General features: G+C 38.0%; 2 protein-coding genes across 5 annotated transcripts; one reads left to right on the forward strand and one right to left on the reverse strand.

Annotated features, from left to right (window-relative positions):
* Positions 1-2,419: 2,419 nt before the first annotated feature.
* On the forward strand, positions 2,420-5,359 carry cplx4b (complexin 4b). The gene is made up of 3 exons (XM_017691051.2): positions 2,420-2,539; positions 3,977-4,064; positions 4,998-5,359. The coding sequence occupies exons 1-3, from the start codon at positions 2,475-2,477 to the stop codon at positions 5,223-5,225; spliced, it is 381 nt and encodes a 126-aa protein (XP_017546540.1). The 5' UTR covers positions 2,420-2,474; the 3' UTR covers positions 5,226-5,359.
* Positions 5,360-5,854: 495 nt separating this feature from the next.
* malt1 (MALT paracaspase 1) lies at positions 5,855-17,532 on the reverse strand. Of its 4 annotated transcripts, none has more exons than XM_037531916.1 (18): positions 17,234-17,532; positions 16,823-17,146; positions 16,325-16,488; positions 15,764-15,885; positions 15,532-15,679; positions 15,061-15,239; positions 14,188-14,284; positions 13,839-13,886; positions 12,925-12,948; positions 12,809-12,832; positions 12,259-12,462; positions 11,627-11,804; positions 9,659-9,730; positions 9,391-9,518; positions 8,971-9,120; positions 8,475-8,629; positions 8,105-8,224; positions 5,855-6,632 (listed from the first exon to the last, which is right to left on the reverse strand). In XM_037531916.1, exons 2-18 carry the CDS (start codon positions 16,972-16,974, stop codon positions 6,177-6,179), a joined length of 2,421 nt encoding a protein of 806 aa, XP_037387813.1. In that variant the 5' UTR covers positions 16,975-17,146; positions 17,234-17,532; the 3' UTR covers positions 5,855-6,176. The 4 variants fall into 4 exon arrangements, with proteins under 4 accessions (XP_037387813.1, XP_017546537.1, XP_017546538.1 ...); XM_017691048.2 differs by having other exon boundaries at positions 16,823-17,050; positions 17,234-17,523; XM_017691049.2 differs by lacking the exon at positions 13,839-13,886 and having other exon boundaries at positions 16,823-17,050; positions 17,234-17,521.

Genomic DNA, 17,532 nt, shown 5'->3' on the forward strand with positions numbered 1-17,532 from the left:
TACGTTTTCAGAATTTCTGCATAATTAAATCAAACTCAGTAAGTAACAAAGTAATTCAGAGAGGTTTAATTTTTGGAGAAATATACCAGAATTGTTCACAGTGGTGGTGATATTAACCAGACATCTGAAGCTTCTGAAAGCTACATCATAAAATGTTATTACCTAAAATGTTTATGAATATGCTGCCTAATGTCCAAAACAGTGTTTTACACTAGTTTTGAGATAAGATTTTGGCCTTTAATGTGCTTTTTAAAAGCTAGTCATGGTTTTATATTCTTGTATTCAATATATTCTGAAAAGGTTAACTTTTCTTTGGCCTGTCTCTTCACCAGTGACTAACATGTATTAATAAAATCAGACTGAGGGTGCTGAGGGTGCATAGGTGTCTGCCCATACTTACAGGCTGTTAATAACTATTGTTCCTCTTTTATTGTGCAACTGATTTGCCCTTTTGAATTACTGGACTTTTTGTCCGTTGATGTTGAACTGATTAAGGAGCACATCCAGAGATGGAGAAAAACAACTCCATGTATGGACATGCAGGTTACAACATATGTTAGAATGTGGTCGAGCCCCCCCTTGACTGCAAGAGGGAAGGGCTGTATGTGTGTATAAAGGAAGGAACTCATCCTTCTTCTGTGTGCTTTTGCTGAATAAACCTCTACGCTCTCTACGAGAGTGTTTGTTCCTCATTTGCACCGGGCGCTCTACCTTGGGTCTTAGCGGGATCTGCCGAGCTGGTTTATCGCTTCATTCTCTGGTTTCTGAGGGAGAACACGGTCCAAGGAGACCCTTCCTAACATATTCTTTTCAGAATTGTAGCATCCCACTACTACTGGCTTATGCTGCCATGTGAAGAGCGGCCATGCACACAAGCTCTCAGAAGGCACCACACTCGCAGTAGGAGAGGCGTGTGAATAAGTTGTTGTTAATGTGAAGGCACATGAGGTTATTGTGTCACTAGTGTTGGGCTGTTGGTTAGTCAATATGGCATCAGTATCTGCAATCAAGGGGAAGTGTATAGCTACGTAAGTGATCTACCTGCTATGTCGGCCGTTTCAGCAGCCAGTAAAAGAGCAAGTGCAATGTTTCCCATGTGTTGCTCTTTGCTGAAGCCACAACATACATTGTTTTATCATTATCAACTCAGAAGACACATGTAGGTTTATTGATTATTTTGGATGGTAAGTAAAATGGCTATAGATGCATGGTAGACATCTCAACCCCTGGTTCCTGTCAACACCTCTGTAAAGTCAGTAGGTTTCTATAGAATTAACTATTTTACATCAAACCACTCTGAATGACTTTTTACAAATCAATTACTTAATTATGGCACAAATGTGAAAACAAAATTCAAAAGGTGGAACTTCTATTTAGGCCTAGGTTCAATTCTCTGGTTGGATGACCAGGGTCTTCTCTGTGTGGAATTTGCATGTTCTCCCTGTGTCTGCGTGGGTTTCTGCCGGGAGCTCCGGTTTCCTCCCTCAGTCCAAAGACATGCAGTCAAATGAACAGGAGACACTAAATTGGCCCTAGGTGTGAGTGTGTATTAATGCATGTGTCTGTATGTCTGCCCAGTGATGGACACCCAGGCTGTTTCCTGCCCAATGAACACTGAAACAGACTCCAGCACCTCCTATGACCCAGAAGGATGAGCTGCTTAGATAATGTATCAAGCAGTCTTGTGTGGACAAAGGCTGTTTTACTACTTTACAGTGTTGTTGGTAAGCTCATTGATGGGTTCATGAACTCAGAAATGTCCAAAACATTTTAGATCCAAAGAAAAAATTTCTGTATTGAAATTTCAGTGGCAACTGAATTGTGTATGTACATTTAGAACACTCCCAAATGTGGTAATACTACAGTCAACCAGCAGGGGCGCTAATTATACAGAAGGTGATATCATTTTTCTCCATATTCTCTTTTGCACAATGCGGATAGAGAATGGTCATATTTGAAGATTGCCTTTGTTCATTTTAAAAAAACATTGTCGATTGGACAGTGCAATTTTGCAAAATCAGACTACTGAGGTCTCTAACTAGGTAACTCAAATGTTGCACTACCACAGTACACCAGCAGGGATGCCAAACACAGACTGAACACTGTAAAGCTGTAAAATGCTTGCTGATGGTTCGCTGTTTCAGTCAGTTAAAAACCACACTGTAAGTGACGGTCACCTTTATACTGACTGCAGAGAGCAGAACAGTAAGTCCAGCTTATGAAGTTTGGCAAACCTGTTCTCTCTTTTTTTGGCCACCGTCATTGTCAGTGCGTCCTTGGTGATGCAACCAGTCTGCAGGCTTGTCAGGCTGGACAGCCTCGCATTGGATTTACCCTGCAAGCAGACCAATCATGAGGCCAGGATGAACTTTCATTCACAAAAAAGGGAAAAGTACAGTAGGCTTTTGTAGGATGGCTCTTCAGATCAGAGTCATTGTGAGTTTTCTGTTGAAGAAGCAAGACCTACTAGCAAAATGTCCCACGATGGAATGTCAAGAGAGGAATATGAGGAGTACCAGAAACAGCTGGTGGAGGAGAAGTAAGTCCAACATCTCTAGTTCCTCCATAGGCACAGATTCTGAAGTCTGACTGCATTACAATACAAGGTTTTAATTTTGTGCGCTCTTATAAATAAATATACCAGAAGGGTTATTTGGAGTGAAGCCACAGGATTTCCTGAGGTTTCTTAAAGAACTTTTTAACAGCTGGTTCCAAAAAAAAAAAAAAAAAAAAAAAAAAAAAAAACATTTTAGTAAATGAGGTTTATGTTAATGTGTTTAATGTGTTTAAAGCACCTCCATGTAAAATGTTCTAGAACAAATTTAAGTGTATTTTCTAGTACTGTACATCTAAGCACTATTTTTGCATCTTTGGCCACATCCAAAATCACATTCTGCAGTGCTGTACTAAAGAATGCACTTCTATTGGTGGTGTTCCTTTTTTAGCACTCTGTCTGTAATTTGTGGTTTTGGATGCAGCCTTTATTTTTAAGAGACTGCAGGTGTCACTTCAGATCCCTTCTTCTTTCAGTTTACTCCACACTAACTGTAAGGTTTTAATTGTACTGCACAAATTACAGAAAAACTCACTTTAGAGGAATAATATTCATTTTGTAACAAAATAGATGTATATTCATCTCAGGGGTTTGTCTGTTAATGCGTAAGGCATTAATACATTTGATGTACAGTACTGTTCAAAAGTTTGAAATCACTTATCAAACTAATACATTTTATTCAGTAATAACATGCAGTGTCATTTAAATATTATAAAAATAAAATGAAATACATACAAGGTTAAACAGATGGTTTCATTACAATTTAAAGTATTTTAGGAACAACATAAGTTTAGATGATTAAAAATAGCACATTATTAATTAATAAATTGTAATCATCTATGTCTAATTAGGTTAACTATAAGTAGCTGTTTGTTCAGTGCTTTTCAAATATGAGGCATTCAGAATATTCATTTTATTATAAGTTCATTCCTGATGCTGTACAATCTCAATATGGAATTACATACAGCTCCGTTCATCATTTCATTTTGTATTTTTCTTACAGATTCCTACAAATGATTTGTAATCTTTGAAATGCTGGCATCATATTAGAATAATGTTATGTATGTACCTGACACAAATTTGTTTTTATATTATTGAAAATAGTATTGCAACATTTTAATGGTAGTTTTAATTAGTTTGTAATATCTTGTTACATTCATATTTTGGCTGACTACAAGCTGCTTACTAAATTACAGAATTTTAGTCTCCTGTACATTTTTGTATATTTTTCATTAATGTCTTAAAATGGAAAACTAAAATGAAAAGCCTGGTTTCCAGACAGGGTGGTTGGAGTCAATGCAACCTATTATCAGCCTGCAACAATACAAACTATATAATTAGAAACAAAGGAATTCAACAGACATTCATATAATTTAATCATTTCTATCCATTCTGCTCCTTTTATTCCTCTCTTGCATAAAGAATGGAAAGAGATGCTGAGTTTGCGACAAAAAAAGCAGAACGGGCTTGCCTGAGGTCATGTCTAAGAGAAAAGTACCGTCTGCCAAAGGTGAGATTTCTTACTTGAATATAAGGTGATTCCTCATAGTGCAACACCAGAAGAGCAACAGTTCACAGTACGAGTGTTACAGCTCAGTAGTACTCGTGCACCTCCAACCCCAGCAGTGCTGCATCACGCCAAGAGATTAGAGCACAGAAAAGGAATTAACAGCTTTGGAAGGCCATAAATGACCGAGAGAGTTTAGTTCATCTGTCACTGCTGAGGTTAAGCACCATGCAGTGTAACTCTGTGCACACTGGTAAACCCATGCAGACTGTTTCCAAACAGTAGCTTTAGCTGTGGAAGTTAAGAACTGGATAAAATATAAAGGGAAGCTCAGGCACAGGATATGTTTTGATTAAAAAAAAAACCAAATATGCACAATTTGCCAGTTGTTCCAAATGTAGTCAATAAGCCATGACATGGTGTTTGATGTTTTCTTCTTTAGTTTTGCACTGGAGCTAAAAGAGTAATGTAGGTAAATAACAGAAGCTTATACTTAACTACTGTGCATCATGCAAGACAGCATGCCTAAATCATCATTCTGTTGCCTCTCTCTGTAGAGTGGTTATAGACTTGCTGATGTGTTTTTTGATATTGTAGGACACACTATTATCTATAAAAATCGACCAAAACTTGTACAGAATTCAGGATTCAAGATGGCTGCTATAACTGTTTTAGCTGTACGACCACCAACACCAGTGTAAACTTGTAGAAGTGTTCATACACCAGTCATGTCTTGATTGATAGACTACATTTGCAGCAGGGGGACAATTGTGTACTGTTGGATTTCCAGCCAAACCATTGCTTTTATCTATGTTTATCCAGAATTTAAAATCCCTAATAAGAATTAGACATTAGTATTTTAAATACTATAAGATAATAAAACAGTGGGAAATAAACAAATCAGCTGTCATTTGCTTTATTTTTGACTCTTTGTAGAGTGAGCAAGATGAGATCATGATCCAGCAGGCAGGAGATGACATTGATGTGCCTGAGGAACTGATAAAGATGGTGGATGAAAATGCTCCACAAGAAGAAGAAAATCAGTCCATACTGGGTCAAATGCAGAATATTCAAAACATGGACATGGAGCAGATCAAAGAGAAAGCTCAGGCCACGCTGGTGGAGATCAAATCCAAGGCTGAGGAAAAGTGCACTGTGATGTAAAGAACCATGTAGTTGGTAATTTTACTGTAAATGCCCTAAAATACTGAATACTGCAATATGAATATATATATATATATTATATTGACTACTGATAATTGTAAACAGACTACTGATATAAACAGACTACTGATAATTGTAGAGATTGTGTGTGTGTGTGTGTGTGTATATGCCTCTACAATTATCAGTAGTCTGTTTATCCATACATATAATCTGTGGATCATGTAAGTGTTTGAAGAACACAAGAACAATGGCCTATAATAATAATAACTTTAAAAAAAGCTTTTTGTTTTTGTTTTCAAAATAAAGTTGTTTTTTTGGTGAAAGATCTGCTTCTTTATTTTCTCTTGAAAATACACTTTAATAATTATTAATACTTGATTAAATGCATGACGTGCAGTCTGAATATGTTAATTTTGCGATTTCATACCATGGCTTTAACACTGGGTGGTATGTGAAAAGACTGTATGACTGTAGGAGGGAGGAGAACTTTGAAAACTAAGGCTGGAGTTCTGGAGATTCTGCTTTATGCTACAAAGCCCCTTGATGAACACAGGTAGAACTGAGGAACAGGAATGAAGATTAGGAGGTGGTGCTCTGCCATGGTAAATAGAAGGTAGAGTACAGGGAGCTTCTGGAACGGTCATCCTTCCAAACATTTTATTTAATATACTACAATTTTTTTATTATATTATATATATGGAGGTAATACAACGGCATAAGTGAGTATTGTAAATTCTTGGCAATTCAAAATGATTAAGAACAATACAACATATAACTACTGTATAATAATCCCTGTTGTCTGTGCAAAATGTATCTTCACAGCAGAAAACATGGTTGTGATCTCTGAATAACCTAAAATGATCTAAATTTCATCTAAAGGATGTAACGTTTTTCCATATAGTGCTTGGGACTCAATGTTCTGTCTGTCAGTTCCACTGCCTGATTACATATTCAAGGCTGATTGTAAAGATGTAAGCTATTCATGAACTTATTCTGCACATCTTCTATGTCATCAGTGGTTTCAATGGGCACACTAGGTAGTGGCATGTAAGGTGAATATGGAGTATCCTCATAGTGATACGCATAATCACCATGCAGAGAGTTCCCATAGCCCCCAGCAGCGCCATGCAAGGGCTCATAGACGTTGAGGTAGGGGTTGCTGTGCTGTGGGTGGAGACAGGGGATCTGCTGCAGCAGTAGCTGCTCGGCTCCAGGGCTGGGGATGGGGCTGGTGCAGGGGCTGTGGGGCATGTGGCATGTCTGCTGGCAGCTGTTCCTCCTGGTGGGCCGGTGGAGGTCCAGCTTGGCTATAAGGGGTTTCCCGATGTCCACCTCCTTGGTCCACTGGACTTGCTCATCCAAAGATGTGAATTCGGCCTGCAGACACACGGTGAAAACCAGCTTCTCCTGCAGGGTGGAGTAAAAAAGCAGGAAGGTGCAGATTTAACTGGTGTAACTGAACATAACCAACTATAATAATATTCAAGTTTGCACTCATATTTGGGCCAGCATAAAAAAATCTCAGGGTCAACTGTAAAAATAATTGAAAAAGGAGTTTACAATTTGTATTGTCTACAGTGACGGGAAAACAAGTATTCACACACTTGTTTTTGTTATTCAGTATACTTATTAATGCTGAATTACTGCTCTGAAACTGTAACGTGGTGCGAGGAGGCAGACGCAAAAGCGACTTTTATTAAGGGCAAATCCAGGGTCGTGGTCATAACAGTCCAGGTTCAAATGGCCAACACGGATGTATGGAGAGTCAGACATGATGATAAACACAGGAAAACTACAAGGGGGGCTGGATGAATGAACACCAAACAAAACCAATAGCACATACATCAAACAACATCCCAAACAAAGACCTGCAACAACACAGGGGAAAATACAGGGCTAAATACAAGAAGGCTAACAAGGGATAACAGGACTCAGGTGAAAACACAGGTGGGAATAATCAGGGGTGGAGTCACAAAACAAGGGGCCGGACAGGGGATCAAAACAAAAAGCAGGTGGCCTAGACCAAAACACAATGGACAGGACTAGGAGGGGCTAATCGTGACAGAAACATCCATCATAACAAGAAATTAGCCTTTTGCAAGATTGTGGTTCAACTTTGGCTCATTCCTCTTGGCAAACCATCTTTATTTTCCAAAGGATATGAGGCTCCTTCTAATGGGCTTTTGCAGAGAAGCAGCCCCATATACTCGCACCACCATACTTCACTGCATGCACGGTGTTCTTAGGACCATATGCACAACCCTCATTTCTCCAAACACGACAAGTTGAATTACTGCCAAAAAGTTCTATTTTTTTTTCTTCTAACCAGAGAACACAGTTCCAAAAAAGTTCTGATTTGTGTAAATGCTTGTATGTAAATTTTAGATGTGCATTTCTATGCTTCAGTTCTTTAGCAAGAAAGCTTTGAGTGGTGTGTAGGAAGAGTGTAGATGATTGTGATGGTGTTCATCGCTTATTGCTTTTGTGTAACTGTAGTTCCTGTTGCTTTCAAGTCGACCTGCAACTCTTTTCATATGACTGCTAGTGTCTCTCTTACCCACCTGCTCTTTAGTCTGGGTGGGTGTTTTGAAATACTGCACTGCATACTTGTGTAGGGGCAATTAGTTGTGGCTCTGTGAACTTTCCACTTGCATTACTAAACCAGCTGTACTGACACATCTTCGCTCTGGCTATGTAGCTTTTTCTGTTGAGTGTTGTTTAATACGTTGTCCCTTATTATGTTTATTATTTTCTTCTCTTTCATTTTTAAAGCATAAACCTTGCTAGCCACTAAGTAGTACTAAAATGCTACTAAAGTACAATTAAATACTAATAAAATATTAGGCATCTTCACTTTCTAGCCTAAATATGAACTCTACCTTGAGCTTCTGCAGGGAGCTTAGTCTGGTGTAAAGGCAGTGCTGGGGGAGACTGCCTGACAGCAGGTAACTCCCTGTCTCTTCTGGGGTCTCTTTATTCATCAGTTTAGGGTCCAGATCCTGCAGGAAAATGCCAGGAGAACATCTTAAAACTCTGTCTATGCTACACAAAAGTCAACACAACACCGATCATATACTAATGTTTCATTATCTATTGTTCTCCATAGCATCATAAATTAGAAAAAAAAAGATGAGTAATTGAGGACATCATTTGAAAATAACTTTTTAATAAATGCATAACCTGTGTAAGGAATTGTTAGAATGAACATCTTGGGACATCTTTTTCTCAGTATGACTGAAATAGACTCACAGAGAGGTTAATGAGGTGAGCTTGACAGGAGGACATCTCCTCTGGCTTTTTCACGATGCTGGTGTAAATGACCAGCACATTGGAGAACTCTGCTGCAAAGCCCATCTTTATCTGCACGCCGCAGTCGAAGTCTAGTGTCATGCTCTCTGGTAGTTCTGGAGTACAAAACAATTTTTTATTTGTCTAAACTCACAATAACAATTCTATGCTACAAAACCCATTTACTATTGTGGCATGCGCCTGCCCCCCCGGGCCCCGACGATGACAGCCGAGAGAGCCGGCAGGAAGGCGGACCCGAATACTCAGTGGAGATTAACCTTGTTGAGGACGCCAGGGAGAGAGCCATGAGTGTGGAGAGGGCGGAGCGCCAAGCCACAACTACCTAAACATCTCTTTATGAAACATTGGCAATGTCAATATTTATTACTACACAATCTCTCACTATAGAAGAAGGGAATCTGATGAAGATTTTTTTCTTGAGATAATTTAGCATTACCATGTGCTTTAGCCCAGAGCAGGCTGTGTGCATGGGCCACGTCTGAGCAATCTCCAGGCAAGATGGGGTCAGTCAGGGAGCGTCTTTCTGACAGGCTGCTGCGGATTTCAAGAGCCTGCTTCCCTTTAGTCGGGTCAAATTGGCCCATATCTACAACCCAGTGCAAACCACACAACACACAGGAACGCACAGGTCTTATGGATCAGTATGATTACCAAATAACAAAAAAACAAGCCTGAACACCTCCTCTCTAATGTTTTGTTGATTTGCTAAGTGAAGATAAGTTAACACATCCTCTACAGAGCACAAATAAATATGACAATAATTCAATTAAACTTGTTTTTGTGTTCTCCATAAAGTTAACGTTTTGAAAATACACGGTTTTGTTAGAACAGTAACAATATAGCAAGATCTCCACACCTTCTGCCACTCTGTCCAGGAGCACAGTGATCTTTTCATCCTCCAGGAGGCGCCCTTTCAGAAACTTGATAAACACGCCATTAGTGAATCCACTCGAGCTCAACTCAAAAGCTTCAGCATCTTGACACCTTTAGAAGATGTGACAATGATTAGATGTCATTTAGAAGACTTGAGTAACCTTCGCTAACCTCATGCACTTATTACGGCTCTAAGAACATGACAACTCAATTCAATACGAGACACTGAAGACTTTAACGATAGCACTTACGTGGCATATCCAAACACGATGTTGGCTGTGACTTTCAGCATGACATTTGGCATGTCCTTATCATGAAAGTTTCTGAAATGACATTCACAGCATTTGTGAAATTTGAATAATGACAGTCTGTGTGCAAACAGAAAAAAAAATGCAAGCAATCTGGCAATAAAGACATAACGATGTCCATATTAATATACCATAAAGATTCAAGTTATACTGGCTCGCAATAAATACAACAGAATGGCTAACTGATGTTTTCTGTGAATGGCCCAATGCTTTACGGTGCCTTTTCAAAAAATGTTAAAAGCAGCCGGTTTAAACACCTTTATTTGGAATTACATAACATCTACAGCTTGAATGAAGTCTCATATATATATACACAACATTTGTTTACAGAAAGCATATCAAACATTTTTTTAAGTATGTCACTCATAAACCTTTGTAAATGTTCCAAAATGTAACAGCATCTCTTTAAATCTTTCAACAGCATTAGACATCCTAACACCTTACACATTCACAAAAGGTCACATCGCATTTACTCAGCTTGAATTAGGTCTTTGATCATATGGCTCATTCTCAAAAGCCACCACAAAACATGACCATAAATGTATTAGTGTCATAAGCATCAACACAAATATTAAATGTTCATATTATAGTATAGATTGTATAGTATAGATATTATAGTGTAGATTGATTAGAGCTCTATATGCTACAGCAAAAAAGTTTGTGGAGTTTTACTGTTTGAAAGGTTTTGGCATTTATTTAACTGAAATTCTCATTACTGAAATGTGCCCACAAATGTGTTTGTCATTACTGATATTTCAAATTTTTTCCTTCATTGCTGCTACCATGAGTAATTTTACAGTGGCTGAAAAAACCCAACACAAAATCAAGCTGCAAATAAAAAAAAGCTCTTTCATCAAAATGGCAACACCAGACCTACAATTCACAAACACACTGCAAATAAAGAAAATACAATACAGTGGAAATATTCCTTGGATGGAGCCATTCAAACTTTTCAATTTTACGCAGCATATGCATTCAGTGGTAAATGTAACATTTACTTGAACAGATGTCTAATATCACAGTATCACATATCAGAGTGTAAGTGTAAAAGCAATACCAGATATGACTGATGACAGCTATGACATATCACATAGCTGACTAGCTGGCCAAGTTAATCAAGTGGCCACGGTCTTATCAGATTCTGCCACTGATTTTCCCTCACAGATAATCCATTCCCTTTGTGAGTCTTCCAGAAACATTTCCATTGTGTTGCGGATCATGTTGTGTTGTGACTGACCACAGAGTTGCTAAAGTGTTTTTTTTTTGTATCAGTAGCTTGTTTCTGAAATGTAGCACAGGTTAAGTCATTTTGATGAAAGCATTTTCTAAATTTTGTAGTGTGTCCAGGAATTTGCAGCGCATTTGTAGCTCTGGTGTGGTTGTGTTGATGAAAGTGTTTTGTGAATTTGCTGTTTTCAATTAGAAAAAATGAGTTTGTGTTACTTTTAACTTTTTACTTTAATATTTCCCTTGTAAACTGTAAAGTCATGAACCAAAAAACAATTTGGCACAAGTAAAAACAAAAAGAAATGTGTTGATGTGTTGTGGCAGTCATAATTGCATACCACCATGTATTGCAATATACATAATAATACAGAATGTAAAAATAATAATATATATTATTTACAGATTTATCTCCAAAGGTTACTGGAAATGAGAAGGTTGTCACTTTAAACTGGAAAGTATTACTAAAAATCTATTTAAAATTGGTTACGTCATTTTTGATCATTGAGTCGGGAGTCATTGTGTGAAAAAAATAGCGGAAATGTGTTTGTCATTTTTTCAAGTTGGGTTACAGTATTTGTCACGTTTGTGAGAAAAACTCTTACATTTCACAATTAACAAATGCAAATTTTGGCAATAAATATTCCCTAACTAGAAAATATGTTTTTGCTACAAACCAGAGCCTACCTTTTCCTGCACATATCCAACAGGAAGACATTGAGACCAGTCTCCTTTTCTTGCATCAGTTTCAGAATGCTCTGCACACATAAGCAGTTGGCAGAGCGGTAGGGGTTTGGAGCATCAACAGGCACCATGAAGCTGTTCCCAAAGTTCTCATAACCATGTCCAGCATAGTACAACAAACCTAAAGAAAGGAAAATATGTTTGCACAATCAGTTAAACTGAGAAACCAAGAACTGTAGCTTGAAAGTAAGAAACTAGCAGCGCAGCATAAGACAGAGCAATGCCTTCTTCCAAATTTCACAACTTAACCCCTTAAACTGCAGGCTCATTATCAGTAATTGCTATGAATTATGCAGTAGCTACTGTGAAACAAGTATGTGAGTTATGTAATTATGAGTGGAAATGACATCCAGTCCCTTAGAGTTTATCTGATTGACAGATAAATCAGATGTGGCCAAAACACCAACAGATCTTTTGAGCACTCTAACAAACAAACTGTAAACATTAAATTCTGACTGTAACAGATTTTAAGTAATGATGATACACACAATATACATATTTTATCACTATAATAATAACATATCATCATACTGTTCACCCTTAACTGAGTTCTCCTTTATATGAAGCTGTATTACCATAAACGCCTTTGTGCAGCAGGGAGAGGAACTCCTCCACTGCATTGCGCATCTCTGACTCAGTCAGGTCCAGCAGGGAAACCACTTTAAAGTTCAGCTGGCGAAGCAAGTTCGTGAGGTCATACACGTCCACCATGGGTGCCTTCAGCTGAGGATGGTTCTGATACGACATGTTCCCAATGAGGAGGGCCACTTTGTCTGTGGCTGTGGGGAAAAATTGGCATTAAAACATTCATTAAAACATCAGTTTTCATTAAAAAAAAAAAAAAAAAAATCAGTAATGCAATGCTGTACATCCATTTGTAAATGAATGAATATGAAAATAATAACAGCTGACATATAATGGAAAATCCTTTATTAAGGAGATATTGATCATAGTATTACATTAATTTTTCATGTATGTGTAAAGCCCACTCCCGACAACTTATGAAAAAAAGAAAATTCTCAAGAGTGGCCTATAATGTGCTTTGGAACAAAACCCTTCAAATAATTTAAGGTACAAATGACAAAATGTTTAAAGTTTTGTAGAGTGCATTTCCGCATTGCTCACCGTAAGGCTTCTCGAGACTGTTCACTGGAAATGAAACCCAGAAAACCACAATTATTAAGAACAATTCATACTGAGAAGAACATTTAAGGATTAAATGTAGAAGGCAAAACACTTACTTGGTCCAAAGGCAACAAAGTCATCTAGTGAAGAATGAATACATAAAAATGAATACATACTTTTCATTTCAGTATCAACTAATGTAAGATAACAGAACTGAGTGAAGAAGGGAAAGAAATGATCAGCACCCAAATGACTATGTAAATGCCCATAGAGGTTATTAGAAGACCAAAGAAATCTGAATACTTGTTTAGAAAAACTGCTTACTTCATTAATAAAAACATTTATGTATATTTATTCATGTATAGTATGTACTAACACTAACACTAAGTAACCTGGTTACCTTACAATTTTAAGTTAATTGAACTTCAAATATGTGAACCACATGTTACTGTTAACTAAAATTACTATTAGAAGTTCAATTTTAAAAAGTTTAAGGCAAACAACGTTGGTTTTACAATAATATCTAATTATCTAATTATATCTAACTATACCGCTACAGGCTACCAGGCATGTTTTCCTTGCCCTTAATTTAGAAAAAAAAAATCTTTAAAAACTGTCAGCATTTGCACGGCCTAAAAGTTGAAAAAAACTGAAACCATGATTGTTAGTCAAACTGTGCGAACAGAATGAAAGAACTGTATTTCACCAGGATTTGACACATGCACACCATGCTGCTCAATACATGCACAAATGACTGTATCTCACCACCACATCCTGCGTTTTCAACAGAAGTTCAGGTCTATGGTGAAGGCATTTACAGTTGTTACATCCCATGAACCAGTCAGCAAATCATTATGAAGAAATGATATTGAGAGCGCATGAATACCAGCAGAAATGTAGAGGAATCACATTCAAGCATGCATTCAGCACACATTGCTCACAATTTAGATCCAGATTCAGATTTTCTGAAAGGAATTAAAGCCCAAAGTTCCAAGACAAATATAAAGAGACAGTACTTCTTACTGAATACCTTCAGAACATTCTGTAGCCTCTGAAAACTGGAAGGATGTCCTTGGCCCTTTTGTTTCAGATTAAGAGCAGTTAACTTTGAACTGATCTCTACATACAGTAGAATGGTATAGATAGCAAAGCTATCATAGCTTATTAGGTTCAAATTGTTGCAATGTATTGAATTTACTTGATTTAAATGAGTTCATTTCCAAATTAATGAAACACATTACATCAATATGATTGTTGCCAAACGTATGTAAACCTAAAGGCAAACATGTTCATGTAAAGTATTTCATTTTTGTGGAAATTGTATATTTTTCAGCGTACAAACAACTGTAAATGTAATTTTCAACAAAAAGCCAACATACCTACGAGGACATCTACTTCATTACTCCATGTCCGCTCGTTGTTGAAGCAGATTTCACAGCGATATCTTCCCTGGTGCTCCAATGACAAATACGAGATCTAATCCAACCACAAAAACCCCCCATTTTCTTTAATGAGTATATTTCAGGCCATTATCTCTAATACTATGCTAAATACAGTGTTGTCATTCCCTTGCATGCAAAAGGTGTCACTATATTAAAACTGACATAAAAAGTGATGCATAACTTTTTTCAGTGCACAACATTAACTGCAAGAAAAACATTTCATATAAAAAGGACATAGAAGTTTACTTTACACTGCCCTCGCTACAGCTTATACAGGAGTCTAAGGATTGGAAAGCTGAGCATTGTATAAAGTAACCTACAACACATGCATGTGTTCAACTGTAAAAATAAATTAGCATGATAAAAAATTATGGCTGACTTACTTTTGAGAACTAACTCATCTTACCATCGCATAGCCTATTTCACAACGTAGCTCATAGAGCAGCGCTGCTAAAAGTACCCTGTTTGCTGAGCAAATAAGCCTATCACAGCAAGATCTGCTGATTTACAAGCCTCAGAATGTCAAAAAGCTGGGATTATAAGGGGCTTAGAGTTTTGATCTGCTGTGAAGATGTAGTACTGTTCAATATGTAAATATGTCAAAAATAATTATACTCATAGCTTTTAACAACACTGCACTGTATGTGGTCCAACTTATCAAACCTCAGACAAAATGTTATTTATTATGTATCATGAACTGTGAAAATGTTTTCATGATATTAATTCATCATGGTCCCAAAACCAAAACCAAATCTCTGAGAAAGTTTAATAAATATATATAAAAGAAAGAGTGCATCTCTACTCTCTTACACTGAACTTCCTCTTGGTGGCGTTCTTAACTGGAACCCCATTTCTGTACCACTGGTAGTGTGGCAGAGGCCTTCCCACAGCCCCACATTCCAGATATAGAGCATCTCCAACCAGCAAGGACTGTGGCTTAGGCTGAATCACAACCCTCAGGCGTCCCTCAGAAGGAAGAGACATCAACCCTGTGTGGCATTAAGCAATAATGACTCAAAATAGTATTAAATTGGAAAACAATCTGTGCAGATTTGGTAAAGCACAAATCTGATTTACTGAATTGGCATCAGCATGATACTGATCTTATTAAACGGATCGGACATTGTTCAGGTGATTGATCCACATTTTATAATGTTTTTTAGTTATGGTCAAGATGAACCTGTAACCATGCAGTTTCATAAACCTTATAATCCCTTGCAGTTTAGTCGGTTAAATCCTCTTTCATCCCTCTTTATTAGGTAAAAGCAAATAACAACTCACCATATGTTGGCATAACATCAAGCACGTCCACCTGAGCCCAATGGCTAAACTCAAAGGATTCACCGCAGTTCACCCTGCAGATATAGAAACCACCATCTCGGAGCTGGACAGGACTCACTATGAGGTCTGGTGAGGTACTTCCAGGAACCTGAAGGAGTTCATTTGTCAACTGATTAATTTGAACACTTACCAATTCATTTCACCTAATAGGACATTTTTGGTAGTAATGTACCTCTTCTTTTGCCTTGAACCACTGGTACTGTACGGTGGAGGTTCCAGCAGCATAGCAGCTGAGGCGAATGCTTTGTCCAGCGATCACAGCTACAGACTGAGGCTGGACGAGGATTTGAATCCCTGTTTATAATCATTAAAGTAAAAAGGAGTGAATCAAAGCTAAACAGATACATTGTCCGCATCTTATAGCAAAGTGAACAGATTACACCACTATCACATTCTTACTGACGCTTACACTGTTAAGTACTGCCAGGATTTATACAGTACTTTTTCACAGTATGGGACTGTATGGAAGAGAAACAATTCAAAGCGTCAGAAAACAGCAATTTAGAAGAGTAGGTTCATTCTTTGACACAACAAGGGGCCTTTTTTTGCACAGGTTCCAGAAAATGGGGTACAGTAAATCTCTGTGAACATAATCTAACTGGTAGCCAGTAAACTACTGTAATTTGTAAGTTATTTAAAAGTTTCAGAATACTTATCTATTACAGGATCATAGCAACATTACAACTGTTATGCTACTATGTTAATGCAAGTCAAACAGAGGCAGATCATGTACCTGATTTAAGGCACTGAATGGCTTCACTGTGTCCCATCATCTTCAGAAACTCTACCAGGTTACTCAGCGTACAGCCTCGATCTCCCATGAGCCTCAGCAGACTGCGGGAGGGGCTGCCCTCCACCTCCAGCACCTTCAGAGAGCACATCTCCATATCATCTATACTGAGAGATAGAAAGAGAGAGAGAGAGAGAGAGAGAGAGAGAGAGAGAGAGAGAGAGAGAGAGAAGCACAGAAGCACAGAAGAGAAACAGAGAAAGAAGGAGAGAGAGGAAGAGAGAGTGAATAAAAAAGGAAAGAAAGAAAAAAGAAAGACATGCATAGAGAGATTAAAAGAAAGAAAAGAAGTAAGAAAGAGAAAGAATTGGAATCAGAAATAAAAATATGACTGAAATGGCTCAAAGAGAGACTTACTAACAGCTTTAACCGTGATTTCACAAGAGCCAGCCACCTCACCAACCTTGTGGTTGAACATGCTGGTCAGAACTGAGATCTTACCTCACTTTGAAGCGACGGTCACTGTTGACAGTCTCCCCAAGCTTTCGCCATCCTTTACTGTTGGCTTTATCAAGAGACTCACAGAGCCTTTTCAACACAGATTCCTTCAGGAAATTTATGTTCAGTGAGTTGTCATGCGAATCCAGAGACATTGTTGCCACTTTTAAGGTAAAAATGAGCCAATCTGGCACAGAGGAGTCCTTCAGGTGACTGGGTTTAGCCGACCACCTGCAAAGCAGCAACAGTTAGCACTGTAGAAGTAAGCGTTTAGGTCTTTTCTAGTGCAGGCTGAACACCGTATAACGACGCTGGAGAAGGAAACATCTTGAAAGGAAAAAGAAGAAACCACCATTCAGCACAAATCCACTCCTCACGTTTTGAGTAAACGCAGGTGCGGATGACTGAACTTACCTCAGAGCTAATCAAAGAAACTGAAAAGCATGAAGAACTGTCGATACATAGTTGTAGTTTCCTTGCACGGACAGTTGTGGGGAAATCCACTTCACCTCAAAACATGTCTACGTTTCACGCTAAGCTCCACTTCCTGATGTGACTGTGACAAAGGTGTGTGTGTGTGTGTGTGTGTGTGTGTGTGCTCAATCTTTGCTCAGAAGTGAGAATACACGAGCACCCCACACTGAGAGTGAAAACTGCTTCAGGAACTGTGAGTCATATTATTCTGCCTTTTAATGATTAAAGACCAGGTTCGT

Source organism: Pygocentrus nattereri, chromosome 20, assembly GCF_015220715.1.
Source record: "Pygocentrus nattereri isolate fPygNat1 chromosome 20, fPygNat1.pri, whole genome shotgun sequence".
Taxonomy (NCBI): Eukaryota; Metazoa; Chordata; class Actinopteri; order Characiformes; family Serrasalmidae; genus Pygocentrus; species Pygocentrus nattereri.

What these genes read in the sequence shown, in the direction of transcription:
- cplx4b (XM_017691051.2), top strand. Translation starts at nt 2,475, where the DNA reads ATGTCCCACGATGGAATGTCAAGAGAGGAATATGAGGAGTACCAGAAA. An exon ending in AAACAGCTGGTGGAGGAGAA is followed by an intron (nt 2,540 to 3,976) that starts GTAAGTCCAACA and finishes TCTTGCATAAAG; the next exon opens with AATGGAAAGAGATGCTGAGT. An exon ending in AAAAGTACCGTCTGCCAAAG is followed by an intron (nt 4,065 to 4,997) that starts GTGAGATTTCTT and finishes GACTCTTTGTAG; the next exon opens with AGTGAGCAAGATGAGATCAT.
- malt1 (XM_037531916.1), bottom strand. Translation starts at nt 16,974, where the DNA reads ATGTCTCTGGATTCGCATGACAACTCACTGAACATAAATTTCCTGAAG. An exon ending in GGTTCAAGGCAAAAGAAGAG is followed by an intron (nt 15,680 to 15,763) that starts GTACATTACTAC and finishes GAACTCCTTCAG; the next exon opens with GTTCCTGGAAGTACCTCACC. An exon ending in CTCACCTCATTAACCTCTCT is followed by an intron (nt 8,225 to 8,474) that starts GTGAGTCTATTT and finishes ATTTTCCTGCAG; the next exon opens with GATCTGGACCCTAAACTGAT.